Genomic DNA, 19351 nt, shown 5'->3' with positions numbered 1-19351 from the left:
TACTACGCTTGTTCGTCAAGAATGAGGGTAAAAGCGGCCACTGACGGACGAGCATGTACGTGGTGAGCAATCTGAACATGACGTCGATACAAAAATGCTCGTCGGTCGCGTGTGACATCATGCTTGCCGCGGGCATGCTCGCCCGTCAGTGGGCCGCTTTAAGTTCGCAAATGCTGTCGCGAAGAGGCAAGACAAAAAGGGGACGTTCATAATAATATAGCCATTTAACCCGTACACATATTCTTTGAACGACTTTGAATCTCTTTCTAGTGCGTTCCATTCATTTAGCAACGTATGTTATTTGCAGCCATTCAATTCACCCATACAAATTTGTTGTGGATATTCTTTTATCGTGCGTTTCGTTATTCGATTTCAATCTAGAAACATAAACGTGCCATGTTTTTGTTCGATTAGTATGAATGTAACGCGTTTTTATATTTATCTCACTGGATCAGAAGAACGAACAGAAAATCCACCTTAGGCCAACAAGAAATGTATAATACACGTGGGGTTGATATTTTACTTAATCAGATTCTAATCTTAGGCTAAACAGGACTAAGGACGCTAAATCCGCCTACTGTGTTAAATAACTACTGGAATCGATAATCAAAAATAAGGAGAGAGTCAAAGAAGCTCAGATATAAATACTCACGGTTCTTGTATATGGAGCCCAACTAAACACCAACATAATAAATATGCAGTATTTAAGCCCAAAATGTGAAGAAAACTATTTGGATCTACGCTGTAGTAAAAATAAACCTGGCACTTAGCGTATTATTAGTGTGCTCTAAACGTAGGTACATAAAAGTCTACGCAGGATCGAAAAAGTTGAAAGAATAACAGAAGAATGAACAACAAATTGACCAAAATAATTGGGCATCACAAAGAGGAGTAGGACTAACTGTTTGGATTACGACTGGAGCGGTTTGAAAGGCCTGGGACCTGGAAACGAATAACCACTGACCAAGGACAGGAACCGATAAGGAACACTTGTGGAAGAGGCAACATAGTCAAGAATGTGGCATCGCGTGGCGCGTGCCGTGATGGACAAGAAATTATATATATAGAGTTTAGATTAAATTATACTACTTTTTCAATTTCTTCAACTTCACCTCATTAATATACTATAAAATAAAACCCTTTATTATACACGGATAATTATACTGATGTAAAATATTGCTAATTTATTCAAAATCTGTACAAATTATTTTTATTCCTGCTAAAAACGGGACTGCACGCCTTTAACGAATGAATAGACACTTTTTCTAACAAAGTGTCAGTTAAACGCTAAAGTGTAATGAGGATGACGCAACAAATATTCATAAAAATGCCAATATTTTCGCATTCCGTCATTACATTTATCCGGAAAACACATCTGCATGAACACGTGTTCCGATATATTCTAAATGGACTCATATTTTATCAGGAAATAGATTGCCATCACGTTTTAATATTATTTTAATAAATCATAATTCTCAGTGTATTACATTTAAAAACTACGATAAAAATAAACTAAATCTTTTGTACCGATGAAATGTCTTTCATCAAGAGAGTTGCTGATTAAATTCACGATAAAGCTATATTATTCAAGTCCCCGCTTATTTACAAGAAAGAAATATATGTTCCTCTGGAAAAACCACGCTTAAGAAATACATCTCAAGGAAAATTAATTAGCTCAAGAAAATTAAAAGACTCTAATTTTTACGAATAGATCGTAAATTTTTTTAAATAATATATTACAATATTATCTATTCAGCCATATAATAATGAAAAGCAAATGAAATGATCCACAGCATAATCCAGTACGCGTTTTAATAAAAATCGTTTGTTTAAATGAACAATGAATGTTGCGTCAGCAAACATTGCTTAAAATAGGTGTAAAATGAACTGAAAAGCAAGCAAAACGAATATGATTTTTTATTATAAAAAAACCTTCATAACTTTTTATACTGTTTCCACGTTGTTAGGTGAAACCGGTACGATCAAAAATAAACAAGTGGAAAAAAGTTATAAAGATTTTGAATGGATAAATATCATATTAAAATGGAATTCCACTATGACCTGTTTGAAAATTAGAAATAACAAGCAGGATGACATAATGGTGGTAATATATGGTGGCGGTTGCAAAGGCAGAAGTGTGAAGTACCCAGAGGAGCGGCAGAGGGGCGAGAGGTAAAACGAAACGGATCAATTCAATGCATGACAAAAACTATAATGCTTAGGAGCTACAGTAAAAGTGCTGAGGAAAGTGTTCACTACTAGAAACAGTTCAGCGGGCAGGCCAGACCAGGCAACAGGCAAGGATGAATAACTAGACTAAACTACTTCGGATAAGTTCACACAAACTGATGTGAGTTAAACAGATTAGGTACATACGATCGGTCCACTTGAACAGCCTCCGCCTCTCTGAATCTGCAAGAAAGAAAATAAAGAAGAAGAGAAGATTTACACAAACTTATTTCCTTCTAACTATATAATACAAACCTACCACATATTACTACGATTTCCACTAGTTCGTCGGTACAATATTAACATTAACATAGGGGATTAAAGTAATGTTATTTGATCCGGATTTATCGATACCTTTCATGACGCAAACTGCTTGTTTGGAAAGCGTTGGAAAATAAACGACTACTCTGTTGACACAGAGACTATTGGGTATCGGATGAAACATAAAGATTGTTTTTGAAACGAGAAAATTGGTAAGTTCGCATTCAAAAACCTTAAATGTTGATTTATTTAGTATATTGTTAAATTATTCACATTAAGGGTACACAAATAAAATGAAAGAACATGAATACCATATATGTATTTATTCACGCCTTGAAGGCGTTACATGTATACGTTGTTATAGGTAATAATATATCATGACATGTAATTTTATCGTAGGTATGCATGACACTTGGACTTGCCTTTCATCCTCGGAAGCACAAAATACAGTTTTAAAGAAAATAGCGTATCGTGAAATTATTGCTCATTTTTTAAAACTAAACTTAAATAAAATGTATTTATTACCGCGCACGCCTTACGATTAGAAAATATGTAAAGGTACAAGAAAGCTTCCTTAATAGAGTGTTATTACATTAATGAAGAAAAAATGTAGCATGAAACAGTTATAAGCTAGTTAAGGAGGATATACGGTCCTATTTGAAATATTAGGTTTTAAAATAAAAATATTTGTCAAAAAGTTTACCTTAAAAATGTACGGAGAAGTTACGGAAAGAAAAGGCGAGTATCTATTTAGGATATTAAATTAAATATTAAGTATGAGAAGATAACTTTTAAAGCACGAAACTTTCAACATTACAATTCAAGATATTTTGAAGCTTGTACAAATAATAAAAGTATTACACACTGAATAGATAATACACGCAAGAAAAGCCTTCCATTTATTGGCTTTTAGTCAATTTAGCACGCGCTCTGTCTTTCTTACACATATGCCTGATATCGTATATAACAATAATTTCATGATGATTACGAAGCACAGTTTTTCGTTGTAAATTAAAGGCCCGTATATATATGTTAGATTTTTGGATAACGAAACACGCCCATATCGCATTTCTTTTGTTATTCTACATCTTAATGATTCTATGGCATTAGAGATTTGTGCACTAAATTAAGAGAAATCTCCGAAAAAAAATTAAGAGTACTATAGTGACAAAGTATTTCATAGATCCATTATTTCATAAAAATGACCGTTTTATTTCGGTTATTTACCGGTCCCATAAAACCGATGAACCTGAAGTTTTTTCGTGACCGATTATTTTCGCGTAGCCATTTCACTAGCAGGTACACTTTGCACACAAGGCAGGTAAGCAGGTGTGCGATACCACAGACAAATATTAAAAATACTCACAAACCGCTTATGGATAAAATAATTGATTATTTTCATGATTTTTTTTCATTTTAAAATATCCAGCAACCTACACTGGAAGTATTTTACCCCTATTTGTTTAAATTATAAATTAACCACATTTTCGACTAGCCGTTGTAAAAAAATAATAATTATTCAAAATTTCCAGTTACAAACGGAAAATTTGTACATATTATTATTTTTGAAAGCCTGAAAAATATACATACATCTCATATGACATAATGCCATTAAAATGTTACGCGTCGAAATAATAAAAGATGCATTTGCAATTTTGCGATATTCAACGAAAAAGAAATAATACTATAATAGGTAATCTATTTTACGTCAGAACCTTCGCAGAAATCTTTGAACTTAGCTTCAGATGAGGAGATAATAAATGGATTTCATACAATATATTAATATGTACCAGAGTTATCCATAAGCGGTACAGGGAATATTCTATTAGAACTCCCACGACGATCCCATCTTCTTCGAAAGGGATTTCTTTGAAATACCATTAGAAAATATTTGGTTGTATTCTATCACATACGCAAAACTCGCGTGCAGAGAACGAATTATTATATTATAAGGTAATAATTTACCTTATAAATAATGATACGATGAACAGCTGTAGTACATAATTAAATCATTAAAACAATGAATGTTCTTCGTGGACCATGTGAGGGAAAAAATAAGATTTTTTATTTAATTATGCTTTCAAGTGACTTTGGCAGTAATCGTTTGGAATTTTGATTACAGTAAACAATACATTGGAATAAAATTCATTAACAACAGAATATTTTTTTGTCATTCAGCCCGAGTGCGCTTTACTTTGATAATTTAATCACCACAGTAAAAATATAGACTCATTCTGCCTTTGAAGTGAGGTCCGAATAAAATAAAATTCGGTTTTTGTGCTTAGTGGCTTCATTTTAGCAGATTATCAGAAGCTGTTTTACTTGGGAGGATCCTCCTCGAGCCGAGACGTTTCTGTAGCGGGACGCGGCCCGGTTGGCTGGGACCTTTTATTCCCGATCGATCCACCTGGGCGGAGCGGGACGGTGATATAACAACCCCTATCCCTTGCACAGCCACAAGCAAGACAGAGCTATATCAACAGCCCTTACCAGAAGCCCACACGAGGATGTGTCACTCCGAAAGTAAAGTTGAACTTTGGCAAAACGTTAAATACCGAAATGGGGAAATTATGACCGGCGGAATGAAATACTCCCCCTTGCACTCAGAAGCCTGATTTTACCATTCAATCGCTTGGCATGTTTTTGCTGGTTGCGTCCGTTGCGATGGTCTGACTATAACGGGTAGGTAATCAATCTTCAAAACCAACGTCAATGTCGGCATCGTAAATACTATAATATTATATCAATATTGGGTATTCGGAATAATAATGTGTTTATTTGACGATCTTTACTTCCACATTTGTCTTATTTTTATAGTTTGTATTCTGTACCTGGGAGGTACGAGTAGGTAATGGCCCTATATTTCACTTTTAATAATTTCACCCGAAGTACCAAAATATATATTGGAAATTTGTTTTATTGGATAATTTGTCAGAAGGGTTAATGAGAACTGGCTCTGTAATTAGTTTGTTAAACCATTATGGAAATTGGATTTTTTATTTTTTATTTATTTGTCTTGAGTTAGCTCACTAGGCCCAATGTAGCTCACATCATGGGCGTGTGCTAATAATTTACAAACATAAATATAAAACATTGATATTTGGCAAACATGTAAGTCAACATCGAAAAAAATGTAAGTAATATCTTTATATATCATAACATAAAATATAATGGCAGACATTATAATTAGTTTTATTTCTTACTTAAAATTAAGCATATTTTGATCGCAGAAATTTCTTCCGGAATTTTATGATAATACTTGCGCTAAAATCACGGGATTGTCTATATTTTCCTCAAATCAAACAATCAGTTCCAATTTTGGAAATGACACTCAAATTCAAGGCAAATTTGAGTTAATTTGACCAGATTTCACTCACGACTAACTAACCGAAGTAAGTATATTTGACGATATTTGGACTGCCAGGATATATGAGATTTTTGGATGCTTGATTTTTTCGTTGCTGTCAATCTAATTTGTTTTGCATTTCTCGTCTCATGTCCATATATTGAAATCTTAATTGTAATTTATATTCGTTTTGGGTTGATTACACCATTCCTATCAAGGTATACAAATATATGTATTCAATTTCAGTTTTAGTGCCGGTATCCAGAGAGGTTATTTTACTGTGATTTTTATTACATGGTTTTCTTTACCCGCCTCACTAGACGAATTCTGTTTTGAGGTGGGTAATTATCGTGTGGGCTTCACAGTAATAAAACTTAGTTTCTTTTACATGTACACTCTTATCTGAGTGTATGTTGTACTTGAGTAATATTCGTTGTCATATTCGTTGTTTGGTGTCTAATAATACATCGTTATTAAATCATTCCAATTCTTTCTGCTTTACTCCAAAATTCTTAATTGTTTAATAAAATCTAAAAATACCGCAACAAATACCTATACTAGTTTTAATTTAGTTAGATTGCTCTCCACAAAGGTTGCTATTATTTTCCAAGTAATTTTCATGTTAAGATTTAATTATGTATTCCATTACTTGTTCATATTTTGGTAACATGTTAACAGGTCAAAGGCTTCACACTTTTTGTGTTCGACATCTTTGAAATGGTATCACCAAAAGTTTCAATAATCCGGGAAATTTTCTCGTTTCTGAATCGTTTAACTATGGAAGCATTTTACTATTACAGGTAAAATGCATTTTTTACACTATGAATGCCCGTCTTCGCTGGGCTTCGATTTGATGTTCGATATTGTTCTTTATAATTTCTGATCATCTATTTTCCAATTGAATTTCGAATTTAAAATTAAAAATTGCGTTGTATCGAGGAATGTTTTTGTAAATTCCTTTTAATCTTGCAACAAACTTATTGGCGTTCTCTTTTCTCCAATCAATTCTTACGAGAATGTGGTACCATTTTCTATATCTTCACAGTCATTTTTCACTAGAGACTTAAGTGTTTTCCACATATTCATTGGGTTTTTCCCACTATTTTTTTTTGAAGAATTATTAGTAGGTAAGTACCTTATAGTGTGTAATTGTTTTAAATGTATTTCATTTCTATATTTTGTATAACCTTATCTGGTTCAATTTAAATTGGTCATAATTGTATAGTATATGTACCATTGATTAGTAAAACATATTTTTAAATTGTAAGTTTAAGAATTTTAGGATAAACAGGACGTGGATTGTTTATCCAGAAATTTTTTTTGTAATATGACTTTCATGTAGTCGTAGATTCGAGAATTTTTTATTAAATCATTTAGGAACTACTTGCATGCTAAGGAAAAACGTAACGTTCGTTTTAATATATGCGTTCATAGATGGCGTAAATTTAATTATTTTATGAAAATACACTTTACGCAAGGTATACTTTAAAATATTAGGACGAATTATTTTTTGCGTTTGAACGTACTTGATTTGAATGTGAATAAATAGTTTTTTCCGTGTAAAACCTTAATTCATTCAAGAAAGGCATGTAAATACAATATTGTATCGGTGATTCAATCCAATACTGTATTTGTATGTCTTTGATGAAAGAATTGAGCATTTTTTTGGACCAAATTATTTATTTTGATTCAAATTGCAATTTTTCGATAATGCTCTAAAATATTTCGTCCTAATATTTTAGAGCATAATCGAAAAAAGTCCATTTAAATAAAATAAGCGTCATTTATGCACGCGCAGATTTTAACGAAGGTTATATTTGACGTAAATTCAATATAGCAGTTTGTTTACAAGTGTATTGACTTCTCATTAATATGTTAGAAAATGAAAAAAAAACTTATACGAACACAATAAGTTACGGATTACTTTTTTGTGATTTTTTTTTTCATAACAAAACTATTTCATCCACATTTTTCCCCAAGCATCTATCGGACTTAAGAGCGATTTTAAGGTGTTAAATCAGTAATTTTATTCAATTATTCTTAAACCTGAAGTAAAATATGGGCAAGCAAGTTTCCTCACCACCTAGGATTCTTGTTGCAAATTCTCTTCGTGTCACCTGTTTCTGTACTTCATTTTATTTAACTTAATTTTAATTTATTTTTGTAATATTAATATATATTTTTTCTAATACCTGCATTAATTAAGCGCCCCTGAGGTGACATCTCATAAAAACGGCGCTATACAAATCATCCAATAAATAAATAAGTACAGTTTCCCATTAAAAATTCAATCTGTAACGCATTAACGCGTGTTCGTTACAATAATATCGATCCACATTAAAATATCGATGCTGTCAACTGTAGTATCGATATTTACTACAGCTGACCGCATCGATATTATATTGTATGGATATTATTGTAACGAACACTAGGTTTTGTTGTTCCAATGCGTTACATTTTACATCAAGAGATGCTTATCGAAGTCAAAATAGTAACCCAAGACAGCTTAGTACGATTAATGGCCATGACGCTTAGACGAAATTTCAAAGATTAATGTGCAGATTGAGAAATCTTTTTATTTTTATTTTTGCAGCACCTTCTATGGATGAACATTGATGTTATTGAGCCCCAAGAAACGTTTTCTCCAATGATTTTGACAGTTGATGAAGGAGCATTAACTGTAAAAACTGTAAGTGCTTATTTTTTGTGTGAATTATATTTTTTTTAGTGCGCAATCTATTATCATGTAAGGGTGTGAATAAACAGAGCGAAATTTCCGCGAGCCGTGTCACGAATTACGAGAAGAAATAAAGCAACCGCAAGCAGCGTTTCACGCCATTTGCGATTGCTTTTTTCCTTTCCCATAATACGCGGCTCGACTCGCAGAAATTTTGTTCCGTTTATACGTAGCGTAATATGGCGTAGGTTTGGGGAAGTCCAACGAACATAGCATTAGACCAAGGCTGCCCAACCCCAGGCCCGCGGGGCATATTGTGGCCCGTGAACGAATAATAAGTGGCCCGCGTGAACCATTTTCAAAAAACCCGCCAATTTGAAAAAGTGTCGCGCACCCGCTGTAAAACAAACAATGCAGCTTGCGTGCGATCACGTGTTTAGCTATTCCGCTCGGAAAGTGACAGACCATAGATATCAGAAATCAGAACATATTATATGATAGACAGAGAGAGATTAAAAGTAGATGCTTATTACAGTTGTTTGAAAGCAGATTCCAGGACTAAACAAAGTACAATTTTTTTTTGTTAATCCTTTCACAATCAGTTTGACTGAAATAATTAGTTATCCTGACAATATCCAGTTGGAACTCACTGAACTGCAAAATCATTCTGCACTAAAAAACCTTTTTGCAGAAAAAATATTTTCAAAGTTACAAAGTTCTTCAGAAGAATTTTGAGATGTCTGGAAATTGGTGCCAAAAGAAGACTTTCCCGCTATAACTAACCTGGCCTTTCAATTTTTAAGTAGTTTTGGATGAACGTATGTTTGTAAAAAGTTTGTTTCTAATCTTAATTATCTAAAAGATAAATACCTCACATCTCTAACTGATCAACATATGTCTGAGTTGTTGCTACTGACAACATCTAGCGCACTTGAAGTGAAATGACACTAAACTGTGCTATATAAATGTCATGTTATTATAATTATTATCTGTACTGACTCCTAACATAGGAGAATTATTGAAAAAAAAAACAATGTCAGAAATCACATTGATTGTACAAATTACTTGGATTTAGATTTTTGCTACATAAAATTTTGTTTCGTTATTTGGCAGTAGAAGCTATTTATTTTATTATTTTGATAAACGGCAATAAAATTTCAATATGTTTACTTGTTTTTTGTATAAAACAAGACTTTAAAAAGCTTAGGTAACAAAAATAGGAACCGTCAGTATTTAGTGGCCCGCCAGTGATTTTTAAATCGTCGATTTCGCCCAACTGTTAAAAAGGTTGGGCAGCCTTGCATTAGACCCATTAGAAAAAAATCGACAATTAAATTCATCCATTAAGTATAAGATCACTGTTTAAACCGACAGTCTTGAAGAAACACAAACGGCGGTAAAAAAATCATCCATTTAGTAGAGAATCACTGTTCAAACTGAAAGTCTCAAAGAAATATTAATGGCGACAATAAACTAATTCATTCAGTATAAGATCTTCAAACCGAATGTCTCGAAGAGATACAAATGGAGACAATAAACTAATTCATTCAGTATAAGATCTTCAAACCGAATGTCTCGAAGAGATACAAATGGAGACAATAAACTAATTCATTCAGTATAAGATCTTCAAACCGAATCTCTCGAAGAGATACAAACGGAGACAATAAACTCATTCATTCAGTATAAGATCACTGTTCAAACCGATGCGACGTCTGAAAGTAAAACAAAATACATACACCCACGGCAATAATATACATACCTTCAAAAACAACACGACAAAATACACTAATCTACTGCAGCATACCTAAACCCAACTACTTAGCTCATTCCCCGTTACAGCGGTTTCACATCATGGGAAATCAAAACTTAGGTGATATTGACATAACGAATGTCTTGGGAAATTTGGCGGATCGTAATGATATTTAAAACAACCCTATTCTTAAACCTTCTTTTGTTTTTTGTAAACATATCTGATAACTATATTTTTTTTGTTCTTGTATTCTTATTTGTTGCATGTACTTTTTTATAATTTTATTCTAATTATTTTTTTCGTATTTCTCAAAATTATTTCCACGTTAAAGTTGTTCCAACTGCATGTTAACGCCCTTATGGTCGTTAAATAAATGAAATAGGAGGCAGTCAAACTCAGGTATGCACTATAAGATCATTTATTCAAACCGTCAGCCTCGAAGTGTGATTGCAACCATCCATCGGAAAAAGAAAGCAATTAAAAAAGAGAAATATCAAATAAAAATTAATACACATTTAACTATTCAAAAGGAGCTTTATCATTTATACACACTCGAAAATATAACTTAAGTGATACAGAGATCAAAGAGTATCTGCCACTTTAACAGGATTTGCGAAATGAAGTAATGTAATAAATAAAATTATGAAAGCCTATCAAATATCCCCCTCTCATTCAATCCGATATTCTGCAATCTACAAACAAAGCGGAAAAGTAAACAAAAATGAATATACGAAACTACTTATATATCGTTTGACGTAATAGATAATCATATGAACTTGTTGGGATACATGTAAGTATGCAAGTAAAATTACTTTATGGCATCGACAAAAAACGTTAATTTCTGCTTACGAACAATATGATTTCATACAATCATGACACCGTTTTGCTATTCGAAGGCATGCAAACCGCGGCAAAAACACGGTTAAAGTATTCCACAAAAGAGTTCTCCTTTTTGCTTGGATTATATATTAGAGTTTTGTAATATTACAAGTGTTATGTACCTAATAATTTACACACTGCTTTCGTAGGTACCGTGATATTGCAAACAACTGCATATTATAATAGTATACTGTGGCCTATTACAAGATACTAAAGGTCTTAGGGGTAAACTTGATCCTGCCTATGTAAACACTTTCATCCGCTTCCCAGAGAGCACGTAATATTCAATTCTGACACGTGTACTGTACAGAAGAGGCTTTACTCTTTACGTGGGATTTACAAAACTGCAATTGAAAAATAGTCCTACAGGTCGTGTTAGAAGTGGACACTGGAATTATTGAAAAAAAATGTTTTCGGTAAGATTTTATTCGAACATAAAAGCCAAGATTTAGGTATTTCATGTAAATTTTTCTACAGGGTTTTACCAATAAGAGGTGTTATTTTGAATAGCCCGCTATTTTGGTGGATGTTACTTTTGAAGATGTCATTTTTTGGCATTTGACAAGTAGAAACTACGTTCCATTAATAAAAATGGAACGATAAACGCTTCAACAACGCATTGAAATTATTAAAATTTCACCTCGGTGGCTTCGTCAACAAGCAAAATTGTCGCATCTGGGGCTCGGAAAACCCAAGAGTTATTATTGAAAAGCCTCTCTATCTTTGACGTGTGATTGTTTGGTGCGGTTTATGGTCCGGCGCGGAGTCATTGGACCTTCCTTTTTCGAAAATGAGGCTGGAGTAACAGTTACCGTGAATGCGCGATGAATCGAGAGATGATTAATGATTTTTGGCCCGAATTGGATGGTATTGATCTGGACAACGTTTACTTTCAACGAGACGGCGCTACGTGCCACACAAGCAACGAAACCATTGATCTTTTACGATTGAATATTAAAATAACACCTCCTATTGGAAAACACTGTATATTAGATAATCTTTATGGCAATTTCAATACCTTTATAATGAAAATTTATCAAGGTCTTTTATGATAACAAAACTAAATTTCCTTTTCAACCGATATTGTTATCATTGAATATTAAGACATTTTCAACACCATTTTATGTGAATTTTCACCATTTACCATTTTCCGGACACCTAGCGATCACTACAGTTATTAATTTGTCGGGATTTTTAGCAAGGATTCATACCTTTTGTTGAAGGCTGAAAAGTATCACGATTTTATTAACTTCACCGGAGCTTCGGAAAATGGTTCACAGGCACCCGACAATAAAATAATAGTAAAGCGCGTTCCGTAGCAAAATAAATTTGTAATAATTATGAATTACATACACTGTAACTGAAAACCAAATAAATAAATAAAAGTACTTTATATCAAAAAAGTACTTCAATAAAAAATAAATTAATGGTTTTGCAGAATCATAAATTTTAAATTGATAGTTTTAAAGTGCCTATTATTTAACGGACAGTTTTTTATAAACAGTTAATGTAAATAGAAGCTCATCTCAAAATTCACGATTTAAGTAATAAACAACTTGAAATGAGAGGAAAAGTTCGCATGATGTTATAATAAAGAAAAACCTGAAAGTAAGTGGATCATTGTAGAAATATTTTACATGTTTGTACAGCGCCTAAATCATTCAAATATTATTATTATTAATGCTCTATAAAATCTTTATAATTATATAATTGTTGTTTTTTTTTGTATGAAACTAAAAAAAAAATATATTTCAATAAACACCTATTTATCGGCACTGAACTTAACTTTAAATGATTTAAAAATAATTTCAAACTGAAAATGTTTTAAAAACAAATTTATTTTTATTTTATTTGGTTTTACGTCCAGCCGAGATTTCAAACGGATTTAAAAAATAAATAATATCTAGTGAGTTATCGAAAAATATACAATGATATATCAGTAAATTGATATAAAACAATTTATGTCGTACATCCACTCATCTCGACACAGAAATGCACTGTTTGGATTTGTTTTTTTTTTTAACTTTTGGAATCAAATTTTTCAACAAAAGTGAAATTTAAAAAATAAAGAAATAATAAAAATAAACCCCCGATTAAAATATATTTTTAAAGCCTTCATCAAAAATGCATCAATAAAATTTCTTTACATAATTAACCTAGATAAATCGTATTTAAGTGAGTTAATTATAAAATAAAAATACTGTTAAAACAAAAAAATCTTATCTAATGAATATCCTAGGTATAAGCATTATTTTTAAAGGGTCGTTTAATTAAAATGATTAATATATTTCGGGAAAATTTCTTAGTTCATAACATAATAAGGGTGCACAAAGACGATTAGACATAAATCTTTTAAAAAGGTTTGCGCCCTTGCTAACCGCTACAGCACATCCGAGAAACTCACCTTTCGCTCGCGATGGAGCTGTTCCGAGACATGGACTTGGGCGACATCTCGAAGTCGCTGTCGGACCTGTAGAGGAAACTCTCGCGCCGCTGCGGGAGGTTCTGCAGCACCAGACCCGCGGAGGGCGAGGCAGCACCCTCCAAGGGGCTGCGCCCCCCCACGCCCGACCCATTCTCCACATCGAAACTGGAAAGGAAAATAACACATATTAGCATTTTGTTGATTTGAATACAGTAGAACCTCGATCATCCGGACAAATTGGGGATTAATCATATGGTCCGGATAACAAAAAAATCGTATAATCATGAAGATAAACAATCTGATCAATACTTTCGAAAAATAATTTATCTACTTTACATGTTTACACATAATATTAAATTATATGTTTACAAACAGTTTTTTCCAGAGATTCAATTATAGGTTTTTGTTTAAAACTACGAATAATTTCTATCGAATATAATTCCCATCGAAATCGCCAAATTGCGTAGTTCATTTTTTTGTGAATTTTCGTATTTTTAGAATCCGGATAATCGAAGTTTAGTAATAAATGTTTTACCGAGCATTCATTTGAACAAGGTTTTAATTTTCAGTTTGTTTTCTTAATCAATTGTCATAATAAACATAAACACCCATTGGAATTTTGGCATGTCGCAAGTAATATTATAATATTCCCAATGGAGGTTAGAATACGATATATATTCCGAAGAGCAGCATGGATATACTTGGTATGCTTGTATTGACTAGGGTTCCATGATAACTCAACACAGTGACAATTCAACACACTTAAAAAGTGATATAAAGTCATTAGAAACGATGAAATATTTTTTAAACCAAACCTAACCTACTTAACCCAGTTAATAAAGTTTTTGTTTCATCACTGTCCATGTCTTTATATAAATTTTTAAAGTTGTGATGAATTATCATTGTGATGAATTGTCCGGTCACCATTGACTAGATTTAAATAAATATCTACTTGTTTTAAAATAAATCAAATCCACTACAATAAATCTATGCACGGGGAACAATCACATATGTCAAAATTTCTCACTTTTCAGGAGGAAGTTTAAAGTAAGTGCTCACGAAAAAAATAAAAAAGGCACATAAATTGTTTTTTTTTTAATATTATTTATTATTATGATTATTTGAAAGACGATAAAGAGTTCGTATTCTTACTCCCATAAATGGCAATATAAAAACACTCTTCGGATAGTAGCAGGTAAGTTATGCATATGTTTATATAAACACGTAGCAATTGGATTTGTACCACGTCCAGCGATTGCCTCACGCCACACGTGACAAAAATATAGATGCATCGTCATAAACCATGGAGATTACCGTTTCTTCTCTTCGGTTCCAAATCTGAATCGGATTTATACTCCCTGGAGGTTTAGCATGGACGATAGATACAGCCCTATGTCAATATGATATTGATGATATCCATCATCTATGGTCAGATAGCTATATATGCGAGCACGGTAGGAATGTGATCCTGACAGTCGGTAGACAAAAGCCGCTACTTTTAGAGCGGCTTCCAAGATCAACAAAAGTTGACAGTTATGACTAACGGCCGTTCTTCCCAATCCTACTGATCAACTACTGAGCCGAAATTTTGGCTCAACACTGCTCAAACGCACAACTATGCTCTTTCCAACGGAAAAGTGACAACTGAGTGATCAACCAATTTAAGGAAGCCAAACTACTGGATTAAGCTTCCTCAGTAAATAACTACTTATAAAAAGTGTCAACAGAGTGAAACATATTTGCGAGGCCAAGGCACGGTGGCATTAAAGTCAAGCTAATACTTTATTTTTAACATATTTCATACGCTTAAATATTAAATATCGGTTTACGTATTACAGTACTTAAAAAAATATATGCATTAATAATAAATACAACAATTAATTCTTCAATGTTAATTTAGCATTGAAAGTTTTAACTTTGATGTCATTTTATTGTCTATGAAAGTGGGCATGGCCACTTAAGATAATCAACAGTAAAGATGTTTTGGAAACAGGCGAATCGAATGTTACTGAATAAATCACTTGGCTGATCGGACCCTGAGATTGATCGTTCAAAATGTTGGGAACAACGGCCGTTAATGACCTAGTGAAGTAATTACTCCCTTTTTAGTGTCGAAAAGTATTTGCAGAATGCCAATGAATATTTAAGTAAATATTTCAATTCGAAATTGTCAAATTATTAGTATTTTAAAATTTAAAGTAGCCGTCTTACGTTTAGGAATGTCAATTTATAGAGAGATGCGCCAATGTTGCCAGCGTATATCGATTCCGATTTATTGCATAATCAACATCAGTCTGCATATCAATAGTGCGATCGTGCCCGAGAAATCGGTAAAAAATCATCGGTAGTTACGCCTATCGATCCAATATTGTAAAGTTATCGATATCACTGTGCTAGAAACCTTAATGACAATTAATGACAGATAATAGAATGGCCATAAAAAAATAATTCACATAGGTAACATTGTCAGCTACAAACAAAAGATCAGTTCCCAATAACATAAGTCTGACTTTTGTGTTTATTTCCCCCTTTTGTCAATTGCAAAATATATTATGTGATTGTGAATATTCTCAGTATGGACCTCTCAACGGCGACTTTTGAATTATGTTGTTAGAGTAAAACATGCAGTATAATTTCAATAAAATATTCATTTACTAAAAAAACGTATTTTGTGACTTATGTCATTGTACCGGGCTACCCCCAGTACATAGCTATATTTGAGGCATAACAATATGTTTTTTTTTTGCAGGAGGCCAGTAGTTTTGTTTATACACGTTGTCAAATAAATTTAATTTCAAAATTTTGTAATACCCAAAAATATAACCTCGCGTCGCTCACAACCGGGCTAGTGTAACGATTAGCAGCGTACAACCAGCGTACGTGTGAAATTTTTTTTTATAGAGCTTGGAGATGTTTGCAATGTTCAATATGTACTGTGAGTGTGTACAATCAAAACCGCATAGATCACAAGGCCGGGACAATCATTCAAAGCAGCCTTCTAATTTGTATGGGATTTTACAAATAAAATCGTTTTTATTTGTTATTATTCAGTAAAAATCTTAAAATGTTTTAGTTAATTTAAATAATTTTTTTGGGGTACTCATAAAAGTTAGGAGGCTAATATGATTCAGTGTACCGGCCTTGTGATTTCGGAGGTTTTGATATAATGCCTCTCAGCACAGTAGGCATGGGTAAGACAAAATAATCTAAAGTAAATGGTTTTGGTAAATAAGTGAAAAGTTCATAGGTACTTGTACTATATAAGTATGAAGTGAAAGAAGGGCAATTGACAGTTATAGCGTGGTAATATTATGTTTTTGAAAGTATTAATTTTCGCCTACTTTTCGGTCTATGTTATGTCAACTTTATGTTCAATAAGGCAATAGGTGATTAAATATATGCGGATCTATAATTCCGTAATTAACATTAACATACGACAAGATTAAGGAGTTGGTATCGTTCTGAAATATATTAGAATCACGTGGCAACACAAAAGTGCCGAAGGTGAAATTTTCCTTTATTTAAGATCAAACTAGAAAATGCTGAAATATAATAGGTGACGTACATTGACAGGAAAGCGTCGCAGACGAAATAATTGTGTACATGATTTTCCAATAAGAGGTGTTATTTTGATTTTCAATCGTAAAAGATCAATGGTTTCATTGCTTGTGTGGCACGTAGCACCGTTTTGTTGAAAATAAACACTGTCCAGATTAATAACATTCAATTTCAGCCATAAAAAAATCATTAATCATCTCACAATAGCGTAATCCATTCACCGTAACTGTTGCTCCAGCCTCATTTTCGAAAAGTAAGGTCCAATGACTCCGCCGAACTATAAACCGCACCAAACAGTCACAGGTTGAGGATAGAAAGGCTTTTCAACAATAACTCTTGGGTTTTCCGAGCCCCAGATGCGACAATTTTGCTTGTTGACGAAGCCACCGAGTTGGAAATGGGCCTCATCACTCAAGATGATTTGCATTTGATTCACTCAAGTGAATTTTAATAATTTCAATGCGTTGTTGAAGCATGTATCGTTCCATTGTTATTAATGACATAGTTTTTACTTGTTAAATATTTAAAAATGACAGCTTCAAAAGTAACATCTACCGAAATAGCGTGCTATTCAAAATAATACCTCTTATTGGAAAACCCTGTATTTAAGATAAAAATACAGAAATACATTATTTTTATTACCTTAACCCCACACAGAAGGCCCTGAACAAAATAATATCCCTCAGGGCCTATGTCATCTTTGGGGATGCTGTGTGAAGGGTCTATATAAGGAAAAGAAGGAGAGGATGTTCTGGGAAGGAAACGGTATGAGTGGTGGGTAAGAATCTAGAGATCCGGGTGTCCAGGAGTGACGGAAGTATGAATATATAACCCTGGCACTCCTGCTAAATCACCGAACCTAGCTTGCCACCAGGGATGACCTATGGCAGAGGTGTTGGTTATCCAATAAATGTTTCCCGGGGCGGAGGTACCTAAAGCCGCCTCGCAAATCGGAAATATATATATGGTAAATGGTATATTTCTAACAGAGCTTTATTTGGGATATACGCTTCGCAACGGGAAAAAATCTATATTTAAGATCAAACTACAAAATTCATTAACTACAAAGTTCGTATCATTATGAAATATATTGGAAGCATCGTACTCAATTTAGGAAATAGCTTAATGCGTTAAAATTAAAATTGTAATATTTAATTATTTAAGATATATTAGTGTTTTTTTCAACGAGAATTTTAAACAAAAGAATCATTTAATTTTTCTTCATTAATTCAGAGGCTAAAGACAAGATCTTTATGTCGTTCATTTTATGTTCTTCGCTTTCTTTTTTTATAAGATTTTTATATATTGCATTACAAATACAGAGACACACTTTCCATCGTCTTAGCTGCCGTAAATCCGTATAGCGTATATGGATAGGTATATGATAAAGATACAGTGGCCAGATCGGAACCTGCCTGAAAGCAGCTTTCAATGAGATTGAGAAAGTTGGTGCACTGAAGACAAGCCTCGCAGTGAATGTAGCCAAGGCGAAATTCATGCTTACTTGCATTCCTTCAATAATGTAACCACTCACGTTTAATGAAAATGTGTTTAAAGCAGCGACTTTATTTAACTTAGAGCTTTTGTTTCGCTGCAAAATGACATAAGACAAGAAATTAGGAAATAATCTCATCGGAAAACAGATGGTCCCAGTCGCCAGTCACCACTGACGTGAACATTGGAAATCCGTCGAGAAGGACCAACATCAATCTTTGTAAAACATTAATCAGAAATTGCAAAGCTGGACTTTCACGAAGAGAGTTTGAGGGTATTTTGGATTTTTTAAATGAAGATCGTCAGAATTTTTCTTAGTCCACCCAGTGAGATACGTTTTCAAACTTTTCTTAATCTGGTAATCACGCTTTCATATCGGGTTGTCATATTTGCAATATTTCACGGGTGGTTTTGCCACACATGACATAATGATGGCCTAGCGCACACAACATACTGTTAAGTGCAATGTGTAAATAAAATATATAAGAATATTCAATTTTTTGTTTTTAATGAGTTTTATTAATTCACAATGTACATTTGTTACGTATAAATTTTTATAAAATTAGCGACCGGTTTCGACACGTCCGTGTCATTAACTAGCTATTTTAAAACTAAATTTTTAAGTGCAGAAATATGGGGTTTTATTTAGTTTGGTTCTTTGGTGGGAGGGGATTTGAGGGAGGGGGAGGGGGTTGAGAGGGAAGTGGAGGGAGGAGTCAAAATAACGGGGAA

General features: G+C 33.2%; 1 protein-coding gene across 5 annotated transcripts in view; it reads right to left on the bottom strand.

The window, feature by feature from the left end:
* dnc (phosphodiesterase dunce) overlaps positions 1–19351 on the bottom strand; it is a 622938-nt gene that overhangs the window by 177280 nt on the left and 426307 nt on the right. For 4 of the 5 annotated variants that reach the window (XM_089651457.1, XM_089651448.1, XM_089651438.1 and 1 more), the window contains 2 exons: positions 13547–13732; positions 2377–2412 (listed from right to left, as the gene is read on the bottom strand). In XM_089651457.1, the coding sequence (XP_089507583.1) occupies positions 2377–2412; positions 13547–13732 (222 nt within the window). The remainder of the gene's footprint in view (positions 1–2376; positions 2413–13546; positions 13733–19351) is intronic. The other variant, XM_089651429.1, reaches the window with a different exon arrangement.

Source organism: Hesperophylax consimilis, chromosome 1 (assembly GCF_061612785.1).
Source record: "Hesperophylax consimilis isolate HC1 chromosome 1, BYU_Hcon_1.0, whole genome shotgun sequence".
Classification (NCBI taxonomy): domain Eukaryota; kingdom Metazoa; phylum Arthropoda; class Insecta; order Trichoptera; family Limnephilidae; genus Hesperophylax; species Hesperophylax consimilis.
The sequence above is the reverse complement of the archived record's forward strand: the minus strand, read 5'-3'. Positions and strand labels throughout refer to the sequence as shown.